The sequence below is a fragment of the Salvia hispanica genome, chromosome 4 (assembly GCF_029641045.1).
Source record: "Salvia hispanica isolate PSC_SH4W2 chromosome 4, Shi_PSC_v1, whole genome shotgun sequence".
NCBI lineage: Eukaryota > Viridiplantae > Streptophyta > Magnoliopsida > Lamiales > Lamiaceae > Salvia > Salvia hispanica.
In genome coordinates this window covers 42,144,544-42,169,861 of record NC_142695.1, presented here as the reverse complement: position 1 = coordinate 42,169,861, position 25,318 = coordinate 42,144,544, and the positions used below count along the sequence as shown (strand labels likewise).

Here is a 25,318-nt window from a genome sequence, read left to right as displayed (position 1 = left end):
TGTATTCCTCTTTAGTCCGTCCCAATAAAGTTGAATCATTTCCTTTTTTAACAAAAGACAAAATATCTAATCACTCTTACTTTATTCCATCATTTACTTTACTCTCTCTTATATTTCCTACTTTTTTCATCTCTCCTATTTATTTAAATAAATTCTTAATCTCCATGCCCAAAAATTTTGTCTCAACTTTTATGGGACGGAGGGAGTACTTTTTTTTACCCACTGCAAATGTTAATGGAGTATAATAGAATTTGAACTCGTGAACTCAAGGCCATCACAGCCATATGTTGCTAACTGTGCTACAATCCGTTTTTCAATTAATGATCCTTTAATGACATAATCACTTATTTCCTACGATACAAACTAGTTAGACAATTTGTTTGATAAACTCTAAAATTATGGACCAAATGTTAGTTTGCACAGTTATACTGATAATTCTCATGAGATTACACAACACATTTGCTTTCGGTTGAAAACATGTTTTCAGTGCTAAACCTATTAATCTCACACTTTAATACTCAAAATATGTTTTCGATTATATCGTAAGAATTAACGTAGAAGTAATAACCACTATAACTTATATTTCATCAGTCCCACTTTAGTTGAAGTATTTATTTTGAAACATAAACTAAAATATGAGTATTTAGGGATAAGTGAAGAAGAGATAATAAGTAAAATGAAGTAAGAGTATCACAAAAAAAAGAGAGAAATAAAAATAAAAATAAAAAATAAAAAGATATGTTATCATATGTAGTAGTAGTACTCCATATATTTATTGGGCCGGCCCAATCCCAATAAACATCTCTATAAATTAGCGCGAGGCAAAGTGAAACGTGCTCAAATTTGAAAAACAGAAACGAGTAGTGTTCTGCAATGGAAAAATTGAGAAGCGCTGTGAAGGTGATAGCTTACACCCCACAATCCAAATTCCTCTCCCCCTTTCACCTCTCTCTTATCCCACTTCTCTCCGTTGCTTCTTCCCTCTACTCCATCGCCATCCGCCTCCGCCGCCACCTCTACCGCTTCAACATTCTCCACTCACACCGGTGCTTTCTCTGTCCCCCCTCATCCTCATCCTCATCCTCATCCATTCAATCACCTAATCAAAACCCTCTTCTTTTCGGAAAAACTTGCTGATTATTTGATGCTACTGTTATTTTCTTTCTCTCAAATTAAGTTTTCGCTTTTGCCGATCATGTGTTTGATTTTATGTCGCAATGATGTGCAAGGTTACCGGTGCCGGTGATTAGCGTCGGGAATCTGACGTGGGGAGGCAATGGGAAAACTCCAATGGTGGAGCTCCTCGCGCGCTCATTTGCTGATGCTGGAATTTCACCCCTCATTCTAACTAGGGTATCTTGTGTTCCGATGTCGCAAACTATCTGATTTCATTTTGTCAGAGGATTTTGAATTGTATCGAAAATGCATAATTTTTGTGCTCAAACCAGGGCTATTGCGGTGCAGATGAAGCTAAAATGCTTAAGAGGCAGCTGCAGGGGACATGTGCCAAAATTGGTGTCGGTGCAAATCGAGTTGCCACTGCTGTCAGATTTCTGGACCAATATGGTTTCACATCTTCTCGTGCTGGTTTTGAGCAACTCTTTTGTGGAAACAAGATTGAAGTTCAATCTAGCAATAATAAAATCGGGGTTGCTATTCTAGATGATGGGATGCAGGTAGTAATGCTTAGTTATTCTTGGGGCTTTTAGCTCAATCTGATGCAACTCTTATATTTCAATGAACATTCTTTTATGTTGAATGCCTTTTATTTTTCTGAAATCATGCATCATTTCACTCGTATGTCAAATTCCTTTTATGCTTTTGTATGAGTTCGGCCATTGAACATTTTTAGGAAAAGTAGACGTTTCTTCATTTTGTGTTTTTATTGAGATTCGTATAGGAAATCTAGTGAACCTTTATTGCCATATGTTCAATATGCTCCAAATTAGTGTTTGCTAGAATCAAATCTCATTTCTTGGAACTAATCAAAACATGTCTGGATTTTTGTGTTTGTGAACCGTAAACATTTGGAAGGCAGCATCTGAGTGTACAGCGTGATCTGGAGATTGTGATGGTGAATGCATTGATGCCGTGGGGGAATCATTGCCTGCTTCCACTTGGGCCACTGAGGGAGCCTTTGACTGCACTATGCCGAGCGGATATTCTAGTCATCCATCATGCTGATTTGGTATTAATAGATTATGATCATATGATTCCCATTACAGATAAAGGAATAACATAATGTCACTGAGTCTTGAGTTACCTATGTCCTGCAGGTAAAGGAAAAGGATATTGACGCCTTAAAATCCACAATACGGAAAGGCAACAAATCTGCTCCAATTTTCTTCACTAAAATGACTCCAATTTACTTCTTCCGTTGTCGAGATTCATCCATTAAACTGTCAACTATGGCTGTTGAGAATGCGACTATATTATGTCTATCAGGCATTGGTTATGCAGATTCCTTCATTCAGAGGATTGAAAGGGTATTCATTTTATTCTCTGTAGGGTTTAAAGATCTGTTTTCTTGTCTTACAGCAGACTATTAATATTGTAAAATTGGCCTCATTTGTGTTAAATGTTACCATCATATTGTTAATGCAATTGAGGAGTCCTGAACAATTTGCAGATGGGACCAACATTTGTGGATCACCTAGACTTCAGTGACCATCATTTATTCGAGTTACAGGTACAAAAGTTAACTTTAAGTTTGTCTCTGTCATTCTAATTACCTAAGATTGATGCTTTTTGACATGCCCTTGTGACTACTACTCACCCAAAATCCACCATAATCATAGCTTATGGAGTATGATTAAGAGCATCCGCAGCGGTGCTCTTAGAGCTGTCCGTCCGTCCGTGCCGCTGAGCAGCCCTACGTGGCGTCTTCTTATTGGCCAACGGCATAGCCGTTGGCAAATTCGATTTTTTTTAAATTCAAAATTTATTTTAAAAAAATGTTTTTAAATAAAAAAAAATATTTTCCCACTTCCCAAAAAATTATATCCGTTTTCTACCCACTTTTAATTTATTTTTCAATTTTTTTTCCCCAAAATTCACATTTTCATCTTTAAATACCCCCACTCCAACACAAAAAAAATCACATTCTCATCTATTCTATCATCTACATTCTCTCATCTACATTCTCTCATCTTTTTTCTCATATTCTCTCATTTAAATTCCCACCACACTACATAATGTCCGGCTCCGACGATCACCCCTCCGGCAATCGCGGTTGGAACCACGATTGGTTCGACTCCGATTCATTCCCTTTTAGGATTTTAATTATGTAATTTTTAATTTTTAATGCATTTTAATATTGTGGAAATGTTTTTATTTAAATTGAATAATAGAATGGTGGGATCCTTGAGCTTGTCCTTAGCTAAGAGCACGGATGTGGGTGTTGTGCTCTTAGCTAAGGACAAGGAGTAAAAGTGGGTCCGGGCCCACTTCCGTGCTCTTAGCTAAGAGCACCAATGGGGATGCTCTAAGCTCTGTTTTTCGAATCATAAAAATTTGCATTGAATGTAAGAAAGACGGGTACCTTCCTTACATCAGATGTAATTGACACATCAATGTAGCATTCATGTTCTTACTACTTCATTTATCTTTGCCCTTATGTCTCTATTGAACTTTGTAATGTCTCGATTTGGGGCATGTTGATGTGGCTTTGACAATTTCTATAATTGTAGGATCTTCAAATTGTATGTACAAGACTAGAAGCACTTGAATTGAAGTTTGGTGCTAAACCAATTGTTGTTGTGACTGAAAAGGTGAGCAGACTCTGTCTGGGATCAAATCACACAACCTTGATGTATGAATCATTTGTCGTGTGCTGAATTTTGAGGAGTGATTGTCTGTTCAGGACTATGACAGAGCCCCAGAGGTGCTGCTACGTTTGAAACACTATGAGGTTTTGGTGCTGTGTAGTCGCTTGCAGTTTCTAGACTACATGGGGAGCACAGAAGAAAGATTCAGAAAGACTGTGGTAGAGTATTTGAGCCAAAGATAAGAGTAAAAACATGTCTACGCTGTCATAGTGTTTCCAAATTGTGCTTAAAACTTCATGAAAATGCACCTTTTCTTCTTCTTAAAAACCATACCCTCCTTTTGTTCTCGGCTATAATATATCATTTGGATTCATCTTGATATCGTAATACTGCTATTAACTTAAGAAAACTATTTACAGTGCTTCTTTTCTCGAACTCAATAATTATAACCAAAAGAAGGAAAGATTGATAAGGCAAAGAAAGAAAGTGCCGAATCTAAAATTTCAAGAAAATCAACTAACAACCGGAAAATCAACCAACCAAAAGCTCAATGCAAAAATAAATAACAAAAATGGACAAAAATATGCGGTGAACGCAATGCAAAAATAAAAAAATAAATAACAAAAATGGACAAAATATGCGGTGAACGTGGATCGAACACGTGACCTTCAGATCTTCAGTCTGACGCTCTCCCAACTGAGCTATCCCCGCTTTTGTGTGATTTACGGAATATTGTTTATAAATTACCTTGTTTTTAGAAGTTTGTTGGCGTGTTTTCTTACAACTTTGATTAAAAAAAAAAAAAAGAAATAAAGAATTCCTTTTGAGGTTGCAGTAATCTATAATATTTAATGATGAATCACATAAACATTGAGGCTGCCAAAGTTTGATGCTAAGACTCATTAGGATAGTTTAAGGCTAGTTGCCAACTTTGCACAAAGTCAAATTTTGAGTGACAATTTGTAAATTCTAGCTTTAATAATTATCACGATTAGAAATGCCCAAGGTTTTCGATTCAGACGGTTAACCGCGAAATCATAATCGGCGGTTCCGGTTCCGAACCGGAACCGTGAGATTTAAATCGAACCGAAACCGCCACTTTTGGAATCGTGGTTCGGTTCAGGTTCCAAAATTCCGGAACTGAAATTGTGCCGAAACCACCGGTCCCGGGTGGTTCCAAAGCGGAACCACGAAACTGAGCCAAAACCACCTAAAACCGCCGGTTTCCGGCAGTTCAAAACCGTGAAAAACCGTCTGAAAACCGACGATTCAGAACCAGAATCGGAACCGCCGGTTTTTGAACTGAAACCGAAACCGTGAAATAGCCTCACGGTTTGGTTCCGGTTCCACATTTCCTAAAATCGGAACCGGCGGTTCCGAACCGGAACTGCCGATTCATGAACCGTAGGCATCTCTACTCACGATGGCTTATATTAATTAAGAGTCGGTCGATATATACTATTTGTATAAGCATTTAAAGTTTCCCTACTCATTAATTATTAGTAACTGAATTGTGATAAATGAAAATTTCACTTTCGATGAAATTTTGAGTCCAGAATCTGATGTTGCACACTTTCAATTAATATAATAGTACATTGATTGTAAATTTTTGTGATAGAATAACTACGTGATACTATCTGCCTATGAATATTGTAAAAGTTACTGAATTTATTTATTACCTTTAAAGAGTGCTTGAATATTCAACTATATTTAGTACTCCCTCGTCTGCAAATAGGAGTCATATTTCTTTTCGGCACAAATTAGTTTTAAATAATAGTGTAATGAGTTAGTGGAACGTGACGTATGTTTATTATTTATAGTAATTATAAATCGAGACTCCTATTTGCGAACATACCAAAATGAGAAAATGGACCTCTTATTCGTAGACGGAGAGAGTACTTAATAGTACAATGTACAAATGTCTAAGATAATCGACAAATAACGAGATGTGCCACTTTCATTCTAGAAAAAGTAAAAAAATGCAGTAAAAAAATGATGCAGTTAAAATTTAACGTCCACAAAAAAAATCCATAATGTATAGTGCTACGAAATTAATAATTTTTAATTAAATATCTTTGAAAGAAAGAAGAGTCTCTCATTATATCATAGTGAAGTGAGTGGAATAAAGGTTCAGTGGTATGTCCTGATAGTAATTCTATTTGTGTTAATATTTGAATAAATATTGAAAATAAAGTAAATTATTGCAAGTAATTAGATAGTAGTAGTAGGAATATATTTTTGATGGACAGAGAAAAATATAAAATAGACAACTTTTGTCATTGGAAAAAATATTAGGAGTAAATTTCATAACGTCTAAAATTATCTTTGAGTATAGATTTAATACCCAAAAGAAATCCATATTTTCGTAGTTGAACGTACTGATAATAACGATAATAATAGTAAAAAAAAGTCCTCAAATTTACTAGCGTGGAACCGCGGTGTAGTTGCATCAATCAAGGTTCAATCATTCCGAATTCTTCTTCGATTCCGCCATCCGCGGCTATGGCGTCGATTTCGTGATACGCCACTATATCATTCATTCAATTCCCCTTCCGCTGAAAAAATGGATGCCTCCTTTGTATCCAGAGCTCGAACAGCCATCAATTCCGCCGCAGCTAAAGCGGAGAAGGTCTTGACGGATATTAAAAAATCTGATTCCAACGCGCATCTCGGTATGTGCTAAATTTATGCACACTCTCATTCCCTAGTTTGCTTTACTATTTTTAGGAATTCATTAAAACTATCCGTTTATTGTGTTTTCGTTTGGATTTCGTACACAATCTTAAGATTTGGATAAACAATCGCGTGGCGCGTCAACGCCGGAATGCCTGAGGGATGCGGATGACCCCGAGGTAAACTTTCTTTGCGCTTCTATGCTGGATTCGCGCGCGAATTTCTGATCGTTTGATCGAGGCTGGAGATATTTATGAAAAAGCTTGAGTCTTTTTGTAGTTAGTGACTAAGACTCGCCTTTGATGGATCGTGAAACGAGGTGATGAAACTGGATTTGGAATCTGACTTCGATGTTTACTCAAGCTTGTTTGGCGATGATTTTAGAGTTTTATGCATTGTTGAGATTTCAATTTGGCTCATTTGTTGCTCATCTTTTATTATCATTTCACTTATCCGGCTGTATTTTCTTTTTTGGGGTGAGTTTGTGACTTTGTTCCATTTTGTTTTTGAGAAAACGTTTGAGTTACTTTCATCATGGCCTTGTTATTTGGATAGGCATTCAGGATTTCATGAAAATTCTGTATTTGTGATATAGTTGGATACATGATAGATTTTTGTGAATTGAGATCATGAGGCTGCTTGATTTCCTGATTCCATGGTTGCTCTATCAATCACTTGCTGAGTCAGTAGATATTTGGAAGGAAATCATTTAATGTCTCTGGTGCAGGATTCTGAAGGAGCAAACAATAAGAGAGTGCGACCACAGCCAATTAAAACCAAGCAGGATTGGCATGAGAAACTTAGGAATTTAAGATTAGGTAAAAAGGGTTCTGAGGACTCCGCGAAGCCTGATAATTCAACAATGGCTTACACAATTTTTGATGATAATTTATACATGGTGCACGAGAGAGGATTCTCTCAGCCAAATGTAAGTCAATTGTCAAATATTTGCCTAGATCTAATATTGCAAGATTGCTGCTACTTGTGTTTGAAATAATGGAGTCTTTTTATTCTTTCGTATTTGCATATGGAGTAGTATATTATAATAACTTTTTTGGGGTAAAGAAAAAATCACAAAAAGCTATAGGGCTTCCATGTATGCTTTGACTGAACTGTTGAGTTTCCGCTCTTCAAATTAGTGAAAGTGCTTGGTAATTACAGGATTTAGAAGAGGAGCTCGAGAGTCCAAAGGCTGCAAAGGCAGATATCATTCCATCATCAGCTATCTTGAAACAGTTAGCTGTAGCAGTAGAGTAAGCATTTATATTAGCTATTGAAAGGTCTGTTTTACTACATTATACTACTATATTTTCCTCAATTTGAGCAGCTCAGAAGTCTATTAATGTAATCTGCCTTCTATTTAAAAAAACTGAAGAGACTAGTTTTCTCATGTCTTTCCAATTATTGATATTCAGTTTAAAACGTGGCTGCCTGCAATATGTTTATTACTAGTTTCATCAATTTGATTGATGTGCATTGGTGCATTTTAATCTGTTATGGTGTCCAAGTCTCTAAATGCTGATACTGCTATGATCTTTTTGACTATTGGCCTTTTCAGGGCTGGATCAGGATATAGCACCATGAAAGATCTCCTCGCCTCTTCTAAAAGCTCTTCACCCATCAGGGAGAAAGCTAGCATGGGCATTTCAGTTATGAAATCACTAGTTCTGCGCGAAAAGGACGATAAGATGATACAAGAGTTTGGTTCTGATGACAAGGTTCATGGACTAATGAATGCATTGTTAAATGCAGGTAGATAATTTGGTAGCCTTGTGAAAATGTGTACTCCCTCCACCCCCTCCCCAGTGCATGATTGATCATTTTCAAGTATTTCATTATTCTGTGTTGATTTTCACTTCTGGTGTGATGTTGGCAAGGTACTTGCAGAAGGAGAATTTACAGGCAGGACTGTCCCTTGTCTGGAGACACAGATAAATTCCACTTCTCTGGTCAAGGATATCCATGGTGCACCTTTGGATAGTTTTGTAGTCAAGCTCTCTGAAGCAATTAGCTGCTTAAAAACCCTGCGAAAAATGGCATCATATTGGTCAAGGGTTGTTTCTGAAGTAAGTAGAGAGATGGAATTATATTTAAGTCCATGGGTAACTGCAGCAGCTCTATGTGCAAAATTTATCTATTACTTTGCTTATAATACCATTTTATAGACTCTTAGGCCTTCTCTACAATTATAAGGTACTGATAAGTCACTTCATTATTTCAATTGGATTAGTTTAGATGTCTGTTTTGGCGAAGTCTTTCTATTTGAAACATACATAGTCTACGGTTCTTTCAAGTGACTAGGTGAAAAATAAACATGCATTATAGTAGTTTATATTGTAGGAGTACAAAATAAAATATGAGGATTATCACCCCCCGGGCTAGGTTTTCTTGAATAGACTATAAGGAAAAGGAAATTCATTCATTTACTATCGGAGAGCTTTGAGGATGTCTTGAGGTTGACCTCCTATTAGCATACCTATTGTGGAAGAGTTTTTAATAGATCATACCATAAGATAATTCTTATCTTATGCATAATATAGGTTTAGAACTAGAACTTATACAGAAGTTCTGAGCATATTCTGTAGTGTATGTGCAAAATAAATTACTGAGTGTCATTGTCAGTGACTTCATTTCCTGTAGGCTCTATATGTCCGACTGATTAAGCATGAGATCACCGAGAACATTGCAAGATGACATCTTGCACTTGGGGCCTAATGATTTGTTTGACTCGAAATTTTTATCAGTCCTCAAATTTTCTGATTTATAGTACTATCATTCTAGCTTCTTTATTATATCAGCCTATTATTTATTTACTCAATCCTTCACCTTGCAGATTAGAAGAATTTGGTACGAAGGGCAATATATCCCAGGAATTCCCCCAGGAGATTTACCTGACCTGAATTCATGTCTCTTATATCAGCACTTGCAGGTCATCAACTGTTGCATTTCCAGAAAAAGACGGCATGCTGCTGCACTTGAATCTCTGGAGTCTATTACAGCTCAAGCAGATGCTACAGGTTCTTCAGATTTTGAGAGCAGACCTCCACTTGATCCTTGTTATTATGCCAAAACGAAGTCTGGAGAACTTGTGCTTAGATTAGGAGCTGATAAAAGGTTTGAGAACTTGACCATGCTTGAAACTGGTGAACCTATTTATTCACCTGTGATGCAGGTTGGTTTAAAATTTATCTTAATTGTAGGACATTATGTCAACAGATGCTTAGCTTATGATCATATTTCTAGGAACCACCTCTGTTGACTGAAGACTTAATCAAGGAGACAGAGGAGTTTGTGTTAAGGACAGGAAGGTTGGTAAATTTGCACATACCTTTTTAATTATGTTTTTGGAGGGATACTATTGTCTATTGTGTTGTTTTGTTTTTTACCTCCAACTTCACTTGATTAAATCTTTCAATAAGCTATCTCTCGTACCATGGTGATTTTTTCTGTTTCAGTCGCCTACTTGTGTCCATTCTAGTGTTTGTGCATGTATGTGCGTTATATATAGTCAGTATTCCTCTCCAACTTGAAGCAACGCATATGAAATTATATAGTACTTAGTATTCAAATATATTAGTTGCATTATCATGGCCTTAATTTAGTTCCGGTTGATATTATATTGAAGTTGTCAGTTGAAAATTCCATGACAGTCCAGTTTAAGAGTTGGAAACCTCTATTATAATTTTGGCTAATCAATATGGTTTTTACGCAAACTAGTTGCTAGAGGATCCTGTTGTACCAATGTATTTCTGGGGCCCACACATATGCCAAGTGTTACAAAAAGTAATTTTCTGACATAAACTACCTGCTTTATTGTTCAGTGTTGGCGCAGGATGCTCCCAACTGCTTTCAGACATGCAGGCCTTCAAGGTGAAGCTCCAATACAAGCATGCACAATAGTGCTACCCTCTCATTTCTTATTCATGAAGGGCTTTCTAGTTTGTGGTAGGATAATCTCCGAGGACACTACTATTGATACCTAGTTTGCCATGCTGTTTTGTCAGGCAGCAAATCCAGGTTGTACATTAGAAGATTTTGTAAGATGGCACTCTCCTCCTGATTGGATGGAAGATGAAACTAACAGTGATTTGGATGATACCTCTGAGGGTGGTGATTCCATCAGAGGTCAACTAAGTATGCGAATGCAAAAAGAAGGTAATAGTACTTTATTTGCTGGAAAATGGGCATAGCGAAAAATTTGCTTGTAGCAACATTGATTTCAGTTGTACTTTGAGTTTCTCTTTTCCCACTCAGAGAATTATCGACGCATGCTCAATACTGAATGCAGCTTTTAAAGAAAAGTGGTTTTTGAGCTTGCTGAAGTTAAAAAAAAGGATATATTTTTTATTCATTTCTTCTAATGACACCTAGAAGAGCTGTTACTTGACCACTTTTCATGCGTCAAAAGTGCTAGAGTTTATCTTCCCTTTACTTGATGTCTGGATTAGTATCAGACGCAACACTGAATTCCTGAGATTTTGAGTATGAAAAACTAACGTGTCTATGTTGCACTAGAAATGACAAAATTGGGTGGTATGAAATAGGCTATGGAGACAAAAATGTTTAAATAGAATGGTGACAACTGGGTTCTTCTCTTCCTGATAAGGATGAAAACACTTAGTCTGCTAGAACTAATGAATGCCAAGAGGGTGTTGAGTATATGCTTATTTTGAGGAGCTTAAAGCTTCTATGCTTATAAGATTTTCTATAACTTATAAGATGTTATATCTTATTTTAAAATTTGGATGTTAAGTAATTGAACTTGTTAGATATGTGGTAATATTGTAACTAAATCGCTTATTACTTTTAGATAAAAGCTTCTTAGCTCCTTATTTCTTATATTGGGAGAAATATTACTATTTTGTATGACTGCCGACCATTTCCATTGAACTCTTATGCATTAAGCACTAAAACACAAGCTTATCTGCACACCATCTAAATCTATAAACAAATGAAGGACTGAATCTTTCTTTTTGACATAGAATAGCTCCCAGAACTTGAATATGCTTACTGAATGAGTCAAGCTTCTTTTCTGTTGTGTTGTTTTACTTGATCTCAAGCCATTTGAAATGAAAAAATTCAAGCTCTTTATTTTAGCATAGTGTATATTAGGTTTAGATCCTAAGCTCAGCTATCAAGTTTTTACTGCCATTATCTGAGTATTTTTATGAACATGTAAAAAGATGGGAAAGTGTTTAATGTTAAAGGATTAAACAAGAGAGAAGTATCTTAATTCAGTTCACTGAGGCACTGCCATGATTGAAAAACCTTTTCATGCCAACAAATGTTGCATTGAGCTTATTTATCTTCCCATTTGGCAACAAAGAGGGTTTGTTACTTCTATCCTAACCTACAGACTATTTTCCAACTGGTTGTTAGGCAATTTATGGCGTGAACTGTGGGAAACATCAAAACCCGTGCCAGCCGTCAGACAAGCTCCTCTTTACGATGAGGACCTGGCTGTGTAAGCAAGATAAAATTCATGATATTGTAATCTTAACTTGTCACTACTGGCAAATGAGATTAAACTGCAATTTCAATGCAGGGAAGGTATTCTGGACTTTCTGGAGGTAATCCCACCTTCTGATCTTTTGAAGCAGCTCTTCTTGGTTGTTGTAAGTACTCCCTCGATTTCTCTGCGTGCTCTTTGACAGATATATTGTCTTATGGTAGAAATGTATGCCTGCTGAATACGTATACAAGAGATACATAGAGTTGTGTGCCTGCTAAATTGTTCGTCTAGGGAGCACAGAATTTGTTCTTTCCGACCCTCAAAATCTATTTCCGGAATTTCCAGTTGGGTGCAGGGTTAATGATTGCTGAGGCCATGCTCTCAACAAATCCAAATTTGTCAAATATTTTCGACAACTGCAAGAACTACATCGTTGTCACCTGTCAGAGCAGCACCTGGGTCGAGAAGCTTGACGACATATGCCGGGTGAGTTTTATGCAGCTGAGGCTTGTGTTGGCATTGTAATTATTACTTACAATATGATGTCATGCATGTATATATGTCAGGTATATGAAACAGTAGAGACAATGGTCCACAATCAAGATGAAGCGATAAACATGTCACCTCAACAAGAAGAAACCACGACAACAGGCGAATTGAAGAACCGCTTCCCGAAGCTTAGCCTAATCTTCGGAGGCAAGTCTAAGGGCGTCCCCAAAGACTCGCCAAAGACGGCAGAAGAGAATTCTGATCGACAAGCATTCTCAATATTCTCGAAGAAGCCTCCGAAACCCATCTTGTCTCCATCCGAGAAACCACCACCGGGTTCAGCTGAAAGTGAATGGACAGTTGTATAATTACGCAGAGTTGTATTTTGTTCCACAAGGAAGCTCAAGGAAATGTGCAATATCCAGTCACCTTAGGTTGTTTCATCTATAAATAGAGAGCAACTGATTTCCTAGGGCTTCGTTGTGGAACCATCATACATTAGATAGCGCTATACCTTTATTCAATTCTCAACCCTATGGTTGAAATCAATTGTGACTATATATCCTAAACTGAGTGAAGTTTTCATTTACTCATTGTAAACAAGAAAAATAAAAAGAAAACGAAAAACAAAGATGTATTTTGACAAACTTTCACATTTGTTAAGTTCTGTATCGTACTATTATGTTTGAAAGTCGGGAATTTACACTACAAAACAAGAAAACTAGTTGGTGAAGGCACCTAGGTCGAACATACTAACTAGGAAGTGCAAACCATTATTGGCCAATAATTTTATAGTTATTCGTCTTTTATAAATCCAAGAATCTATTGAAACTAGAATTACCTTGGCTACTGGCACCATACCTGCCTTTCAATGAATCATCATTAAGGGATTCAGATTGTATTCATCCCAATTACCGAACTCTACGCGCTTGACGTATTGCCCTTGTGATAGGTATTCAACATAGGATAAATGGCATTGGTCGAGCACATGCTCGTTGGCACTGGTCGAGCACATGCTCGTGCCAACAATTGAAGAGGCATGGAGCATATGAGTAGGAGGGCGTGATGGTCGCTGCAAAATTCGTGCCAAAAAATGAAACCCAATCAGGCTAAACAACAAACTTTCAACACACAAAATTTTGATTATTTTGTAGACCGGTTCGCAATTTCATCCAAGTTCAAAATTTCTTATTTCCATTAGGTATTCCACTATACTGCTACCTTTTTTTTTTAATCAGAACATCCTATAGGTAGAGGTAGGCGGACCCCCTATATATAAAAATAACCAAAATTAATAGTCCAAACATAGCCGGTTCGAAATTAACTTGAACTCAATAAAAGAATAAGAACATGAAATAGGAAGCCCACAAATCAGGTGCAGCCATACTATGATGAACTATTTTTTTTGACTTTTTACTAAAACTATAATCCTACCTTGTTCACCCTCGATATGTTTCATATTTAAAATAGAATAAAGGCTAAAATTGATTCTGAATATATAGTCATTTTATGTTTTTGGTCCTAAACATTATCTTTTGGATTTAGTGGTCTTGAACATATGAAAATTTAATCATTTTGGTCCTCCGTCAACATTTCCATTAAAAACTAACGGTCAACAGGTTTAATCCCTATTTTGACCAAATTAAACTTTTAATTCTGATTTTTTAATCCCTAATTAATTCCCTAATTATTTTTACACTTCAATTTCATCTTCTTCCTTCCTCTATCTTTCATCCCCTTCCTTCCTCTTCCTCTCAAACCCTTCTTCCTTCCTGGACATATATTAGTGTTTTAAGGTTTCGCATCTGTGTGAATTACTACGTTTCTTGAATTTTGTTAACATAAATTAGTTATTTTATTATTTCTATTTACTGACATTGATATCTTGCTGGTGTATTGTCTTCGATTTTGTTGTTGTGGCGGATGGATTAAGAGTGTCCACTATAGTTGGCCGGGCCAAGCCACAAAGTGTGGCCAGGCTACAAAATTGTGGCCAGGCCACCAATGCCCATGTTTCCCACAGTCCCACTATAGTGGACATGGCCAAGCCACCAAAAATTTTATTTTTTCCATTTTGTCTATATTTTAATTCTACTACAATTAAAATTGTTAGACTACAATAATTAAATAAAATGCATAATTTAATGAAAACTAAATCGAAAACCAAATCTTCGTTGTATTATAGAACGGGGTAAAATTATACAACGAAAATTATTTTGGAACACGCAAACAAAAACATAAAAAAACACCGCCATCGCCGACTACTCGGTCTCATCATCAGAATCCGCCACTTCATCTTCACCCGTTGCATCGTCACCGCCAACGTCATCATCGTCACCACCACCGCCACCGCTCTGAGGTCCCGTCGCCGCCGCCGCCGTGTCCTCCCACCCCAACAACGACCTCAGCCTCACTATAAGGTCGTAGTACATCATCTTGGTAGTCGGGTCAGTCGACTTCTCATACAAGGCCAGAGTGTCCTTGAGTTCCTTTATCATCTGCACGGCTAGGGTGTTTTGCAACGCCGCTCGGGCCGATCCGGGAGGGGGTGCAGACGGGCCCGCAGCAGAGTGTTGGGAGGCAGCGGCGGAGGCGGATCTAGCGGCTCGAATTGCGGACTGTTGACCCAGGGGCCGTGGACGCCGGGATAGTGACGAGGGGGGGGGGGGGCTCCTCCATGACCTCGTCGTTGAGGTCGAAGGTCCTTGAACCGCCGCTACTACTGCTGCAGTTGCCGCCCTTGCCCCGTCTTGTACGGCTTGGCCCAGAATCAGACGCGTTCTCGCAGATGGCTCTGAATTTTGGGGAGTCCCGCAGAACGAGGAATTCTGCCCAGTAGGTAAACTTCTTGCCTACTTGCACATTGAACAACTGCATCGACAGGGATTTTATGTCGGCTTCGCTGCGGCCACTCTCAGCAGTGCGCAGTTGGTTCTCGTATATACCAATGAACTTCCGAAGAGCTGTAGTGATCCTGCCGAACTTCTTCCGAATCTGATCGGGTTTACGGTCGACGCTCCCCGACGGTTTGAATTCATTGTACACCACCAAGACTTTCCGCCAGAAGCATAAGTCGGTCTGATCCGTGCCAACTATGGCATCTGTCGTCACCGCGTCCCATGCCTTAGCAATAGCAATGGACTCGGCGTCTGTGTACAAAAACCCTCGTCGACCACCGCCGCTGCCGCCATCGCCTTGTCCGCGACCACCGCGACAGTCGCCGTCGCCGCCACCTCGCGCGGATCCTCCGCCACGCCCGCCGCTGCCGCCGCCGCCCCTTCGCCCGCCATTCCCGCCGCCGCCGCCACCGCCGCTTCTTCCACCGCCTCCTCTCCCCGTCTCTACACTACCGGGCGTCGGCGTCGGGGTATCAGGCGATCCCATCAATTGTTCCCATGTGAATCTATCAGATTCATCAAGCGGAGAATGACTGCTCTGAAATGGGGAGGATTGAAATTGGGACGGGAAGTTAATCGCGTCCATGTTGGGTCGATAGTCGCCCGTCCCTGGTTGGGTACGACCCGCATATCTCTGCTGATAGGCCGAGGACTGCCCCTGGTTTTGGGGTGTTTGTAGCCACGGCGCCGGCGATGACGGACTCCACATCTGGGATGGAGGAGGGGTGGGACTCGATCCCCAGCGTTAGGGGGGGTGGAAAGCCCCCCTGTCCCGAATCTCCATAACCGGGATCGTCTCCGCCTTGCATTTCACAAAAATTCAAATTGAAGGGAATAGGGTAAATTGTGTGTGAGAGTAGAGTAAAAATAAGATATGAATTTTAGGTATAAATAGAAAAAAATTTGAAAATTAAAAAAAAAAAAAAAAATTCTGAAAAGGGGAGAGCCGCGGCTCGTGGCCATCGCTGGCCACGATCGTAGTGCGCCCACGTCCACCCTCCCCCCCCCCCCCGCCGCGGCTGCCCACCCCCCGCACTATAGGGAGCCGCGGCTCGCGGCTCTCCCGTGGCCCGGCCGCGGCTCCCCTATAGTGGACACTCTAAGAACATTTTTTTATGGCAGAGGATTGGGAAACTGGCTGGCACTGTCAACTGCCTTCCTCTCATCTTTGAACATCTTTGAACACGGCCTATAACTTCTCTCCGGCAATGGCACATCTTTCTCTCTTTTCCAATTCAGGTCAATTTTTCCCCTAATTTAATCTCTTACAATTGCAATTAGGTCAAATTTCATTTCAATTGGCATTTATCTGGAGGTGTGATTGCGAAGGAGGGGAATTCGATTGAACAATTCGAACACTAACTGATTCCAAAAAAGGAGGTCAGAAAATGACGGGACAATTCCAGCTACAGTAGTCGTATTCGATGGGGGCGCGGCGGCAGCCGCTGCTGAACAGCGAGTTCTCGTCGAGCGGCTGGATGAGGCGGGTGAGGGTGGCGGAGATGGCTGGGGGACGACGGCGGTGTGTTGCTGCTGCCCGTGCGGGATGCTGAATCTGGCTGTTGGCGGTGTACAAGGTGACGGCGGGGCTGTGCGGAAGCAGCGCCAGAGCCAACTGCTGAAGAAGGGAATTCTGCGCTCGAATCCTCCATAACTAGGATTTGAGAGGAAGAGGAAGGAAGAAGATGAAAGATGAGAGGAAGGAAGAAGATGAAATTGGAGTGTAGAAATAATTACAGAATTAATTAAGGATTAAAAAACCAGAATTAAAAGTTTAATTTGGTCAAAATCGGGATTAAACCCGTTGACCGTTAGTTTTTAACGGAAATATTGACGGAGGACCAAAATGATCAAATTTTCATATGTCAGGACCACAAAATCTAAAAGATAATGTTTAGGACCAAAAACGTAAAATGGTCATATGTTCAGGACCAATTTTGGTACTCTTTAAAATATATTTCTACTTTTCCAACATATCTTTATAAGTATAATTTATTTATCTTATTTTTAGTATCTATATTTACATCTCAATAAAATTTGATTAATCATATTAAAAATTATTTTTAAAATTAATATTGTATAATTATTTATTTAATTATGCTAAAAATAAAAGTAAACAATTTGAAACAACTGATAATATAAAATTAAAATTGCTACAACATACTAATATTTATTTTAAATGCGAAAAAAACACATAAAAATACACACAAGATGTTAATTTTAATTCTAAACAAAAATACACATAAACCGTAAATTTTTCTCACTAACCACCACATAATCGAGCCCACGCATGGTCAACCAAATTGGATTGAAGTTGATGTGTTTTGTAATTTGTTGTCATGTAGTCCAGCGCCTCTTTGGATCATACTTGATGAATCCTCTATTCTCTCCATCCCCAACTATCATAATGTAAGCAAAAAATAATATCGACAATAAGATGCAAGTGAGCACACAAGATTGAATATTGTTCATGAGAGTTAGGTTTGACCTAAATAATTAAGTCGATGAAAATAAGATGGAAATGAAAATGGAGACAAAGCGTGCCCAAGCAAAAGTGGGGCGACTCACCGACTTTATACCTTATATCAATCAACTACCAACTATATACTATATAAAAAGTTGCAAGTAACATGACAAGAAAATTACAACACCAATTGTGGTTGTGTTTAGGAGTCAACCAAGTATATAAATGAAATGGAGCAAGTGGAATTCCGAATGTTTTGTGCTTTCAAGCTAGCAAGTAATATTCTTTAACAATTTAGAGCCTCCAGATTCATGCTCCACTACTACTTTGTTTTATATACTATAGTATTCTATTGGAATATCTGTTATTGTATATAGGTATCATCACCGGATGCTAAAGGTGCTCATCATTTATTCAACAATTCATGCATTTAATCTCATTATTCATGTATTCTTAGTATTCATTTCTTTTCTGATTTGATACAATAGTGACATGCATTATCTGTCGAATTAGGTCTAGTTCAAGTCTCGGATTTAATATATCGACATGAGCCCACCAACTTAACTGAGTATAATCTTTTATTTTCGTGAGCAATTAATATTAGAAAATATGATCATATTTTATTTATAACATTCCAATGAATGAAAAATGGTACGGTCCAGTACTCTCTCACACACACAGTAGTAATTTTGTCTTGAAATATAATACTCCACAAATAATTGTTATCTCGTGCACGCACATAAATTAGTGATTTAAAAAATTACAACTCACACACATCCACAATCACTATTTTCTATTGGTTGTTAAAAAAACGTCTTATTTAATAGTATAAGCTGTATTTTTTCGGTAACAAAATTATTTGATTAAAATAGAAAGTAAATAAATTTGAAACTAAAGATATATTCGGACCTATATCAACGAACATATCTTGAGCTTATCTTTATTTTTTCTTTTACTTTGGGATTAAGATAGTTTCGTACCTAATCTTGATATGCAAAAAAGCATGAACAAAAACAAATTCTAGTGCATTTGTCATGCATCATTCTTTTCTTGATTAAATAAAGTACTAAAATCCAAATTCTGAAAGGACCATTATCCATCACAATTCACAACACGATTAAAGATGGGCAGCGTAGTTGAGTTCCACACTTCAACTTGCATTATTGACCTAACTTTCTATTTCTCTAATAAAATAATAGTTGACTCTTTAAAGATGAGATATTTTAGTGACATCGAATTTGCCTTTTTGATGCTACAAGTCTTTCATGTTCACACCAAAATGCCTAATTATCTGAACAAACAGAGTTGACTTTAGTACTCATAAATTGAAGATTCAAAATTCAAAGACAATTGTACTAAACCATCTTTCATTCATGCTACAAAAAGGCACCCCCAACGTTTCATTAAAAAGTCAACTTTAAACCGTCCTCATCCCTTCAAGCGTTTCGCTTCTTGCTTGTTTCATTCAATTTCAGTAGCTATTATACTTAATCAGTTAAAAATACTTAATCGAGTAAATAACACCAACTTCTTATGAAGCATGAGTACTAAAAATGAAGAATATACTTGATCTTGATGAAGAAATAATTCCATTAACATAATTATCTGAATACACAAATAATTTTTGTGCAAATGAAGAAGATGTTACAAAATCAAAATCTCCACTGCAAAAATCAAACCTAGAATAATCCTCCATCACCACCAAATCACAATATGAAATTTCCTCTTCCTCAATCGAATCTTCAACTTCATTAGCCCTAACCGTCACCCACTCTCGATCCTCATCAAAACTCGGACCGCCACCGCCGACCAACGCTCCGATCCTATCAACCGGAGAATCCATTTCCGGCGACAACGCTGTCTCCGTCGCAATTTCCAAACACTCCGACGCCTCGATCGCATCCCAAAATCCTTGATCCGTAACACTCGTCGGAGACGCTTCCTCCTCCGCCAAATCCAAAAACGGATGCTGCAGCAGCTCCGCCGCCGTCCACCGCCTCCTCGCGTCCCTCACCAAACACTTCCCCACGAAATCCCTCGCCTCTCCGGAAAACCACCCCGGCAGCTCCGGCACGTCGTCGGAGAACGCGATCCGGTAAATCGCCGCCGCCGGATCCTTCATCTCCGGCCAGGGGTGGCGCCCGGTGGCCATTTCGATCACCGTGCATCCCACAGACCACACATCCGCCGCAAAACTCTGCTCCACGCCGCGCGCGACCTCCGGCGCCATGTAGGCCGGCGTTCCGGCGAAACACCCGCCGGATCCCGCCCATTTCGCGCAACCGAAGTCGGCGATCTTCACCGCGGCGCCGCCGCCGGCGACGAGGACGTTCTGGCCTTTGATGTCGCAGTGCACCAATCCGGTCCGGTGGAGATAATCCAATCCGGTGAGGAGCTGCTTGGAGTAAAATCGGATGGTTTTCTCGTCCAAGGCGCCTCCGCGCTTGGCGATCAGATCGGAAAGCGAACCGCCGCTGGAATATTCTAGAAACAGATTGTAGAGGGGTTTGTGATCGTGGATTGTGACGTCGGAGCCTAAGCAGCGGATGACGTAGGGAGAGGAGAGGTGGGAGATGAATGATTCCTCCTTCTTCAGCAAGGCGGAGGAAGCGAGATCGGTGGACTTCACGGCGAAGATGTCGCCGGCGGGGGTGGCGGCGAGGGAAACCGTCGCGGTGGATCCTCGGCCGATGGTGGGGCCCCTCGTCCAGGTCATTGGAGAATTGAATTAAATTGGTGAGGGCAAAATTTGTGGTTTGGTTTGTTGGAGGCGGTATTTATAGGTGGGGAGGGGAGTTAAATTAATTACGACACGCGGCGGGAGGAGAGAGGTGGATGGAGACTGTGGGCGGCGGGGAAAGTTGTGAACACGTGGCTGTTCTAATCGGCGTCGTTGATTACGCAGTTAGCCAACCAATTAACGATTAACCCAACTCGGCATGCGCTTTTAAGTCATGCTGATGCCGCCGACTCTTCTACATTAACACTTGTGAACACAACACTAAATGGATTTACTCTTTTTTTAACTGTTTTAATTTGATTACGTATTTTATGTATCAAAAGAAAAACCTTTAGATGGTGTAATTTTAATTATATTTTTAGTATATTGTGTAAACAATGATGTTTACTATTATCATTATTCTGCGTTGAATCATTTTTTTAATTCATTTAACACGTATGCTATGGAGTCAAAATTCATATATCATACTAGTATATAATAATAATATTGAAATGTGTACAAATAAAATTAATAAAAAGAATATAAGTTTCAGGCCCCTAACAAAAAATACCCGAATTTCTTGACATGGGAGAAACTAATATAAACAATTTATCAAATGAATCTAAGTCATTTTGTTAATTGCTTTGGTCAAATTAACTTTTTCTTATCTTTTGACAAAAAATAAGGAAAAGAAAAACAAATCTTTTTTTCTTCTTCATTTTAATGGCCAGAAAAGATGTAGAATAGTGAATTTAATTAACTATGCTATATACTAGATTGGATTTGTCCACTATGCTCTCGTTTTCTTTTTGTTTCTTTAGTAATGTCGCATTAAATGTGTGTATACAACGTTATGCTTATGTATCATGGTATTCGTAGAAGGTTTTCATGTAACCACACAATTTAATTATGTAAAACACCCTAATTATAAACAAGACAAAAGTCAGAATTAATTAGAAATTTCAGTTCAACGTTTTTAGGAGATTTAAAATGGATGTGAAGAAACGACAAAATCACAAGCTTTGATGTTTGCGATATTGTTGAATTTGGCAAGGTATTGCTATGCAACATTGTTTGCCGCCAACACCAATGCCAAATTAGCTGGAATATGCCAACTGCCAATACCTAATATACTTGTTTAATTAATTTCCTTGTATAATGAATTATAGAGTAATTATACGTACACGTACACTGTACACATGCATGTTTCTAACATTTTCTTGGATATATTAATGGAGTATTCATTACGTGGCTCATAATTTTAAAAGTGATTCGGATTACACACAACCATAATAATGTGAAAACCATATTTTATTTGAATTAATAGACCCGTTTGACCAATTTAAAGATAGTTATTCAAATACTTGTATGACACTTATATCCACTTGGACATAAATGTCCAATAAATTACTATTTGACATGTCTACTATTACTATTATATTAATGAACACAAGGACATCACTAATTACAGTTGGGATCACCTACTATTTTTGCTACACCATCCCACCGAACTAACATATAGTAGTAGTAGTAGTAATATTATGGTGTCAACAAATAGTGAATACCGAACTAACATATAGTAGTAGTAGTAGTAATATTATGGTGTCAACAAATTGTTTCACTATTTTTCTTGTAAATGTCACTTATCCCCAACAACACTATCCCAAATCACTACCCTCCATCTAACCCAAAAAAAAGGAAAATGAAAAGTTGTACTAAGTTGGTAGTGGAAATAGCGTTCACATGGTAGTATTATAAAATGAGTAAAAAGTAAAGAATAGAGGGGTTAAGTGCAAGTGGAATAAGGTAGGCTATGCGTACCCATTCACAAAAAGCAGATTCTCATGTCATGCGCGACGGGAAAGCTCAGGAAATATAAAATTAAATACATTATCAAAACAAAGAATGACACCCACGCTTATGCTTAAAGTAATGGAATGCCTACCAAGATCCAATTTTTTCAATGTTTAGTCCACAAGCAAAACCAATTCATATCTCATTTTTTTTAAAGCTGAATTAAAGGGCATCTATTGATCGCTTGGATCCATATACGAATGTGGGAATCAAGAAATCGAATCTTGATACACTTGGTTGGAAAGAAAAGCAGACTTATTATTGGTGATGACTTTACCTCTCTGGATTCTGCAGCTGCTGACTTGGAAGGAAATAAAGGAAAAGGTTGCCATCTCATAAATCCCAGCTTTCCATGTCAGATTCATTCTTTGAACACCTCTTTTGCCAAACTAACTCATCAGCAACAACAAGCAAGAATCTGCAAATGATTAAATAAAAAAGTCGACCTAATGATTATTAAATGCAAAAAAAATACCAACGAAAAAGCATTGGTGTCTACCAAAACATAGAAATTGGACAAAGTGAAAAGGGTTTCTATTAAAATGTTACTGTCTAGGCAACAGAATTGCGCAGTGTGGAGTGAAAAGAGAAAGGAGAAAGAGTTTGGTCGAGGAAAAAAATGACAGAGATAGAGTGAGTGCGTGGCAGACAACTGAAAACCTTAATATTTTATGAGATAGATAGAGGCATAGATCAGACTATCATTCTCAACCAGTTCTGTCTGTAATATTTTTCATTATTTTGTGCTATTTTTGGTTGACTAGGATGAGACAGGGTCATGTGATATTAATTTTTCTTTAGTCCTCAAATGTAGAAACTTGCAGTAACAAGAATCTTGAAAGTAGAAATTTTGAAAGTGGATTTAACAAAGATAATATAATTGAATTGAATGTTTTCTTCATTTAATCTTTCTTAGAAATAGTTTTAAGTGATAAATTGTGTAGATTTAATTTGAATGTTGGTTTCCATCACAATTCACAATTACATTTTTCAGCCAATGCAACCAGGCAAACAACAGCTGGAATTCAAGAAGCACGAAATAATTAACTAATTAGATCTGCTTTACTTTCTATAGTAAGAGCAGCACACAAAGTAAATAATCAACTTATTAGATCTGCTTTACTTTCTATCAGTGTATGTCGTTTAGCTATTAATTTGGTTTTTGTGTAATTAATTCTGTATTATATTGTGTAGTAACTGATTTTCTTTCATATAAATTGATGTATTTGATTATTTTTAATTTTGTGTCTTGCTTTCTTTTAGTGTTATTAGGTCCATTAACATTAATTATCTGGTGTATATTACATGAAAATGTATATGGGCTCATCTTCCATTTTTGTTTCATATGGGCTCTATTTTATTAAATCTGTTGGGCTGAAAGAAAAGAAAGTAATTAACGATCCAAATTTCGAATTCAATAGTTCGGCTGAAGAAGATATGGAATTATTGCAAGCCTAATTCCTAACTAAAATTAATTGGCCTTGGTTTTAAGTTGCTAGTAATCCTAGTAATTCCTAGGAATAGTTTTGAATTAATTGTTGGGCCAGATAAATTAATCTTTTTGAATTAAATAATTAACCTTATGATTTTTTTTTTAAAGATTAGGTATTTGGATTAATTAAGAAACTAACATTCCGATTAATTTTAAAAGAAAAGCATGTGTGAATATTCAAGTTGTGATGTTATATTTATTCGATTTTCTAGCTAATTTTAAATACATGGAAAATTATTAATCAATGTTATATTCTTTTCTCCACCCTTTAGGACTTTGCCTGTATAAAGACATCATCGTTTATGGCATAATTCATCCACCCATTTGGCATATCAAGTTTCCCGCCCATTCTCCTAGATTATTTGTCGTTCTTGATATCAGTGGATGAATGACGCAACAAACCGGATGAAGGAACCGTCTAATGAGTCGTGAGATGGAATGAATGACACCAAAAACAATTATGAAAGGTCGTTTGACGAAAAAAGAACTCAATGAATTGAAAATTCAAAAGAGAACTCAACTCATCATATAATATGCAAAATATGTGTCTTTTCAGTTTAATAATAAGGTCTTTATATAGGCAAAGAAAATCCTAAATTTATGAAAAAATAAACATAAAGAAAATAACCTAGAAACAAAATCCTAAATGGTAGAAGGAAAGAATATCAAAATCAATTAATATGGAGTAGTTAATAAATTTTCATCTGTTTATTTAAATTTACTAGGAAAGCAAAATAAATATAAAATCTCAACTTGAGCAGTCTTCAAGTCACGTATGGATCAGTTGTATGCTCGACTCTTGATTCGATTCTCCTTTCTTTCACCATGGACTTGCAATCATATCACGTTTATTTATTATCTTGTAAAAAGAAAGAATAAGAATCAAATGTAGGGATCAGACTAAGAACAGATTCACTAATTACCAAGACCTTTTTGTTCTTCATTAAGAGAGCTCAGTCAAACTCCAACCAAACGACTGATAAGTACAAAAGATTACAATAGAATCCCTCACAACTATTACAAAACAGTAGATAGCTCTAGCTAGGGTTCTTGAGTAATCTTCACTCCTTGGTAATCCTGCACACTCAAGTAATCTTGTTAGTAAACCAAAACCAGATCCTTGCGGATCTAAAACAATTACTAACACAAGAAAAGAACACAAACAAATAGATCGAAAAACTTTGGCTCAGAACCTACCAAACCCCACTGATCTATACACCAAGAATAAGACCCAAGGGATCACAGATGGTTCGGCTTGAGTTTACCCTCGCACCACCAATACCTCCATCAGAAAGCCTCCTCTAACTGAATCGGGTTCTACCGAACAACTCTCAAAGAGGAACACTCAATCTCCACCAAACCCTAGATTTCTCTAGAACACAAGCAATCGAAGGGATTGCTTTCACAGCACTCTCAGAAGGTTAATCTCAAAGATACCGAGAAGAACCTCACCAAAACTGTTGGAATCGTGGTCCGGTCAATGCAATTTGACGGATCGTTCAAGTGACGAA

The 25,318-nt window shown here is 37.9% G+C and overlaps 2 protein-coding genes, 1 non-coding gene and 1 pseudogene across 5 annotated transcripts; 2 read left to right on the top strand and 2 right to left on the bottom strand.

Moving 5' to 3' along the window:
- The first annotated feature begins 838 nt into the window (after positions 1–838).
- Positions 839–4,154, top strand: LPXK (tetraacyldisaccharide 4'-kinase family protein). Of its 2 annotated transcripts, none has more exons than XM_048090730.2 (8): positions 839–900; positions 1,230–1,353; positions 1,449–1,676; positions 2,039–2,188; positions 2,277–2,486; positions 2,630–2,689; positions 3,690–3,770; positions 3,863–4,154. In XM_048090730.2, exons 2-8 carry the CDS (start codon positions 1,291–1,293, stop codon positions 4,007–4,009), a joined length of 939 nt encoding a protein of 312 aa, XP_047946687.1. In that variant the 5' UTR covers positions 839–900; positions 1,230–1,290; the 3' UTR covers positions 4,010–4,154. The 2 variants fall into 2 exon arrangements, with proteins under 2 accessions (XP_047946687.1, XP_047946685.1); XM_048090728.2 differs by having other exon boundaries at positions 852–1,046.
- Positions 4,155–4,405: 251 nt separating this feature from the next.
- Positions 4,406–4,478, bottom strand: TRNAF-GAA (transfer RNA phenylalanine (anticodon GAA)). The gene has a single exon. It is a non-coding gene; the product is annotated as a tRNA-Phe (tRNA).
- A 1,696-nt stretch (positions 4,479–6,174) lies between these two features.
- LOC125196678 (uncharacterized) lies at positions 6,175–13,028 on the top strand. 2 transcript variants are annotated; one of them, XM_048095285.2, is made up of 14 exons: positions 6,175–6,439; positions 6,555–6,619; positions 7,168–7,368; positions 7,602–7,693; positions 7,999–8,192; positions 8,328–8,506; positions 9,274–9,612; positions 9,684–9,748; positions 10,262–10,310; positions 10,445–10,595; positions 11,820–11,904; positions 11,986–12,055; positions 12,238–12,378; positions 12,459–13,028. In XM_048095285.2, exons 1-14 carry the CDS (start codon positions 6,331–6,333, stop codon positions 12,747–12,749), a joined length of 2,031 nt encoding a protein of 676 aa, XP_047951242.1. In that variant the 5' UTR covers positions 6,175–6,330; the 3' UTR covers positions 12,750–13,028. The 2 variants fall into 2 exon arrangements, with proteins under 2 accessions (XP_047951242.1, XP_047951244.1); XM_048095287.2 differs by lacking the exons at positions 6,175–6,439; positions 6,555–6,619 and adding an exon at positions 6,627–6,759.
- Positions 13,029–19,258: 6,230 nt separating this feature from the next.
- Positions 19,259–20,487, bottom strand: LOC125193243 (mitogen-activated protein kinase kinase kinase 18 pseudogene; annotated as a pseudogene).
- Between the last annotated feature and the right edge of the window lie 4,831 nt (positions 20,488–25,318).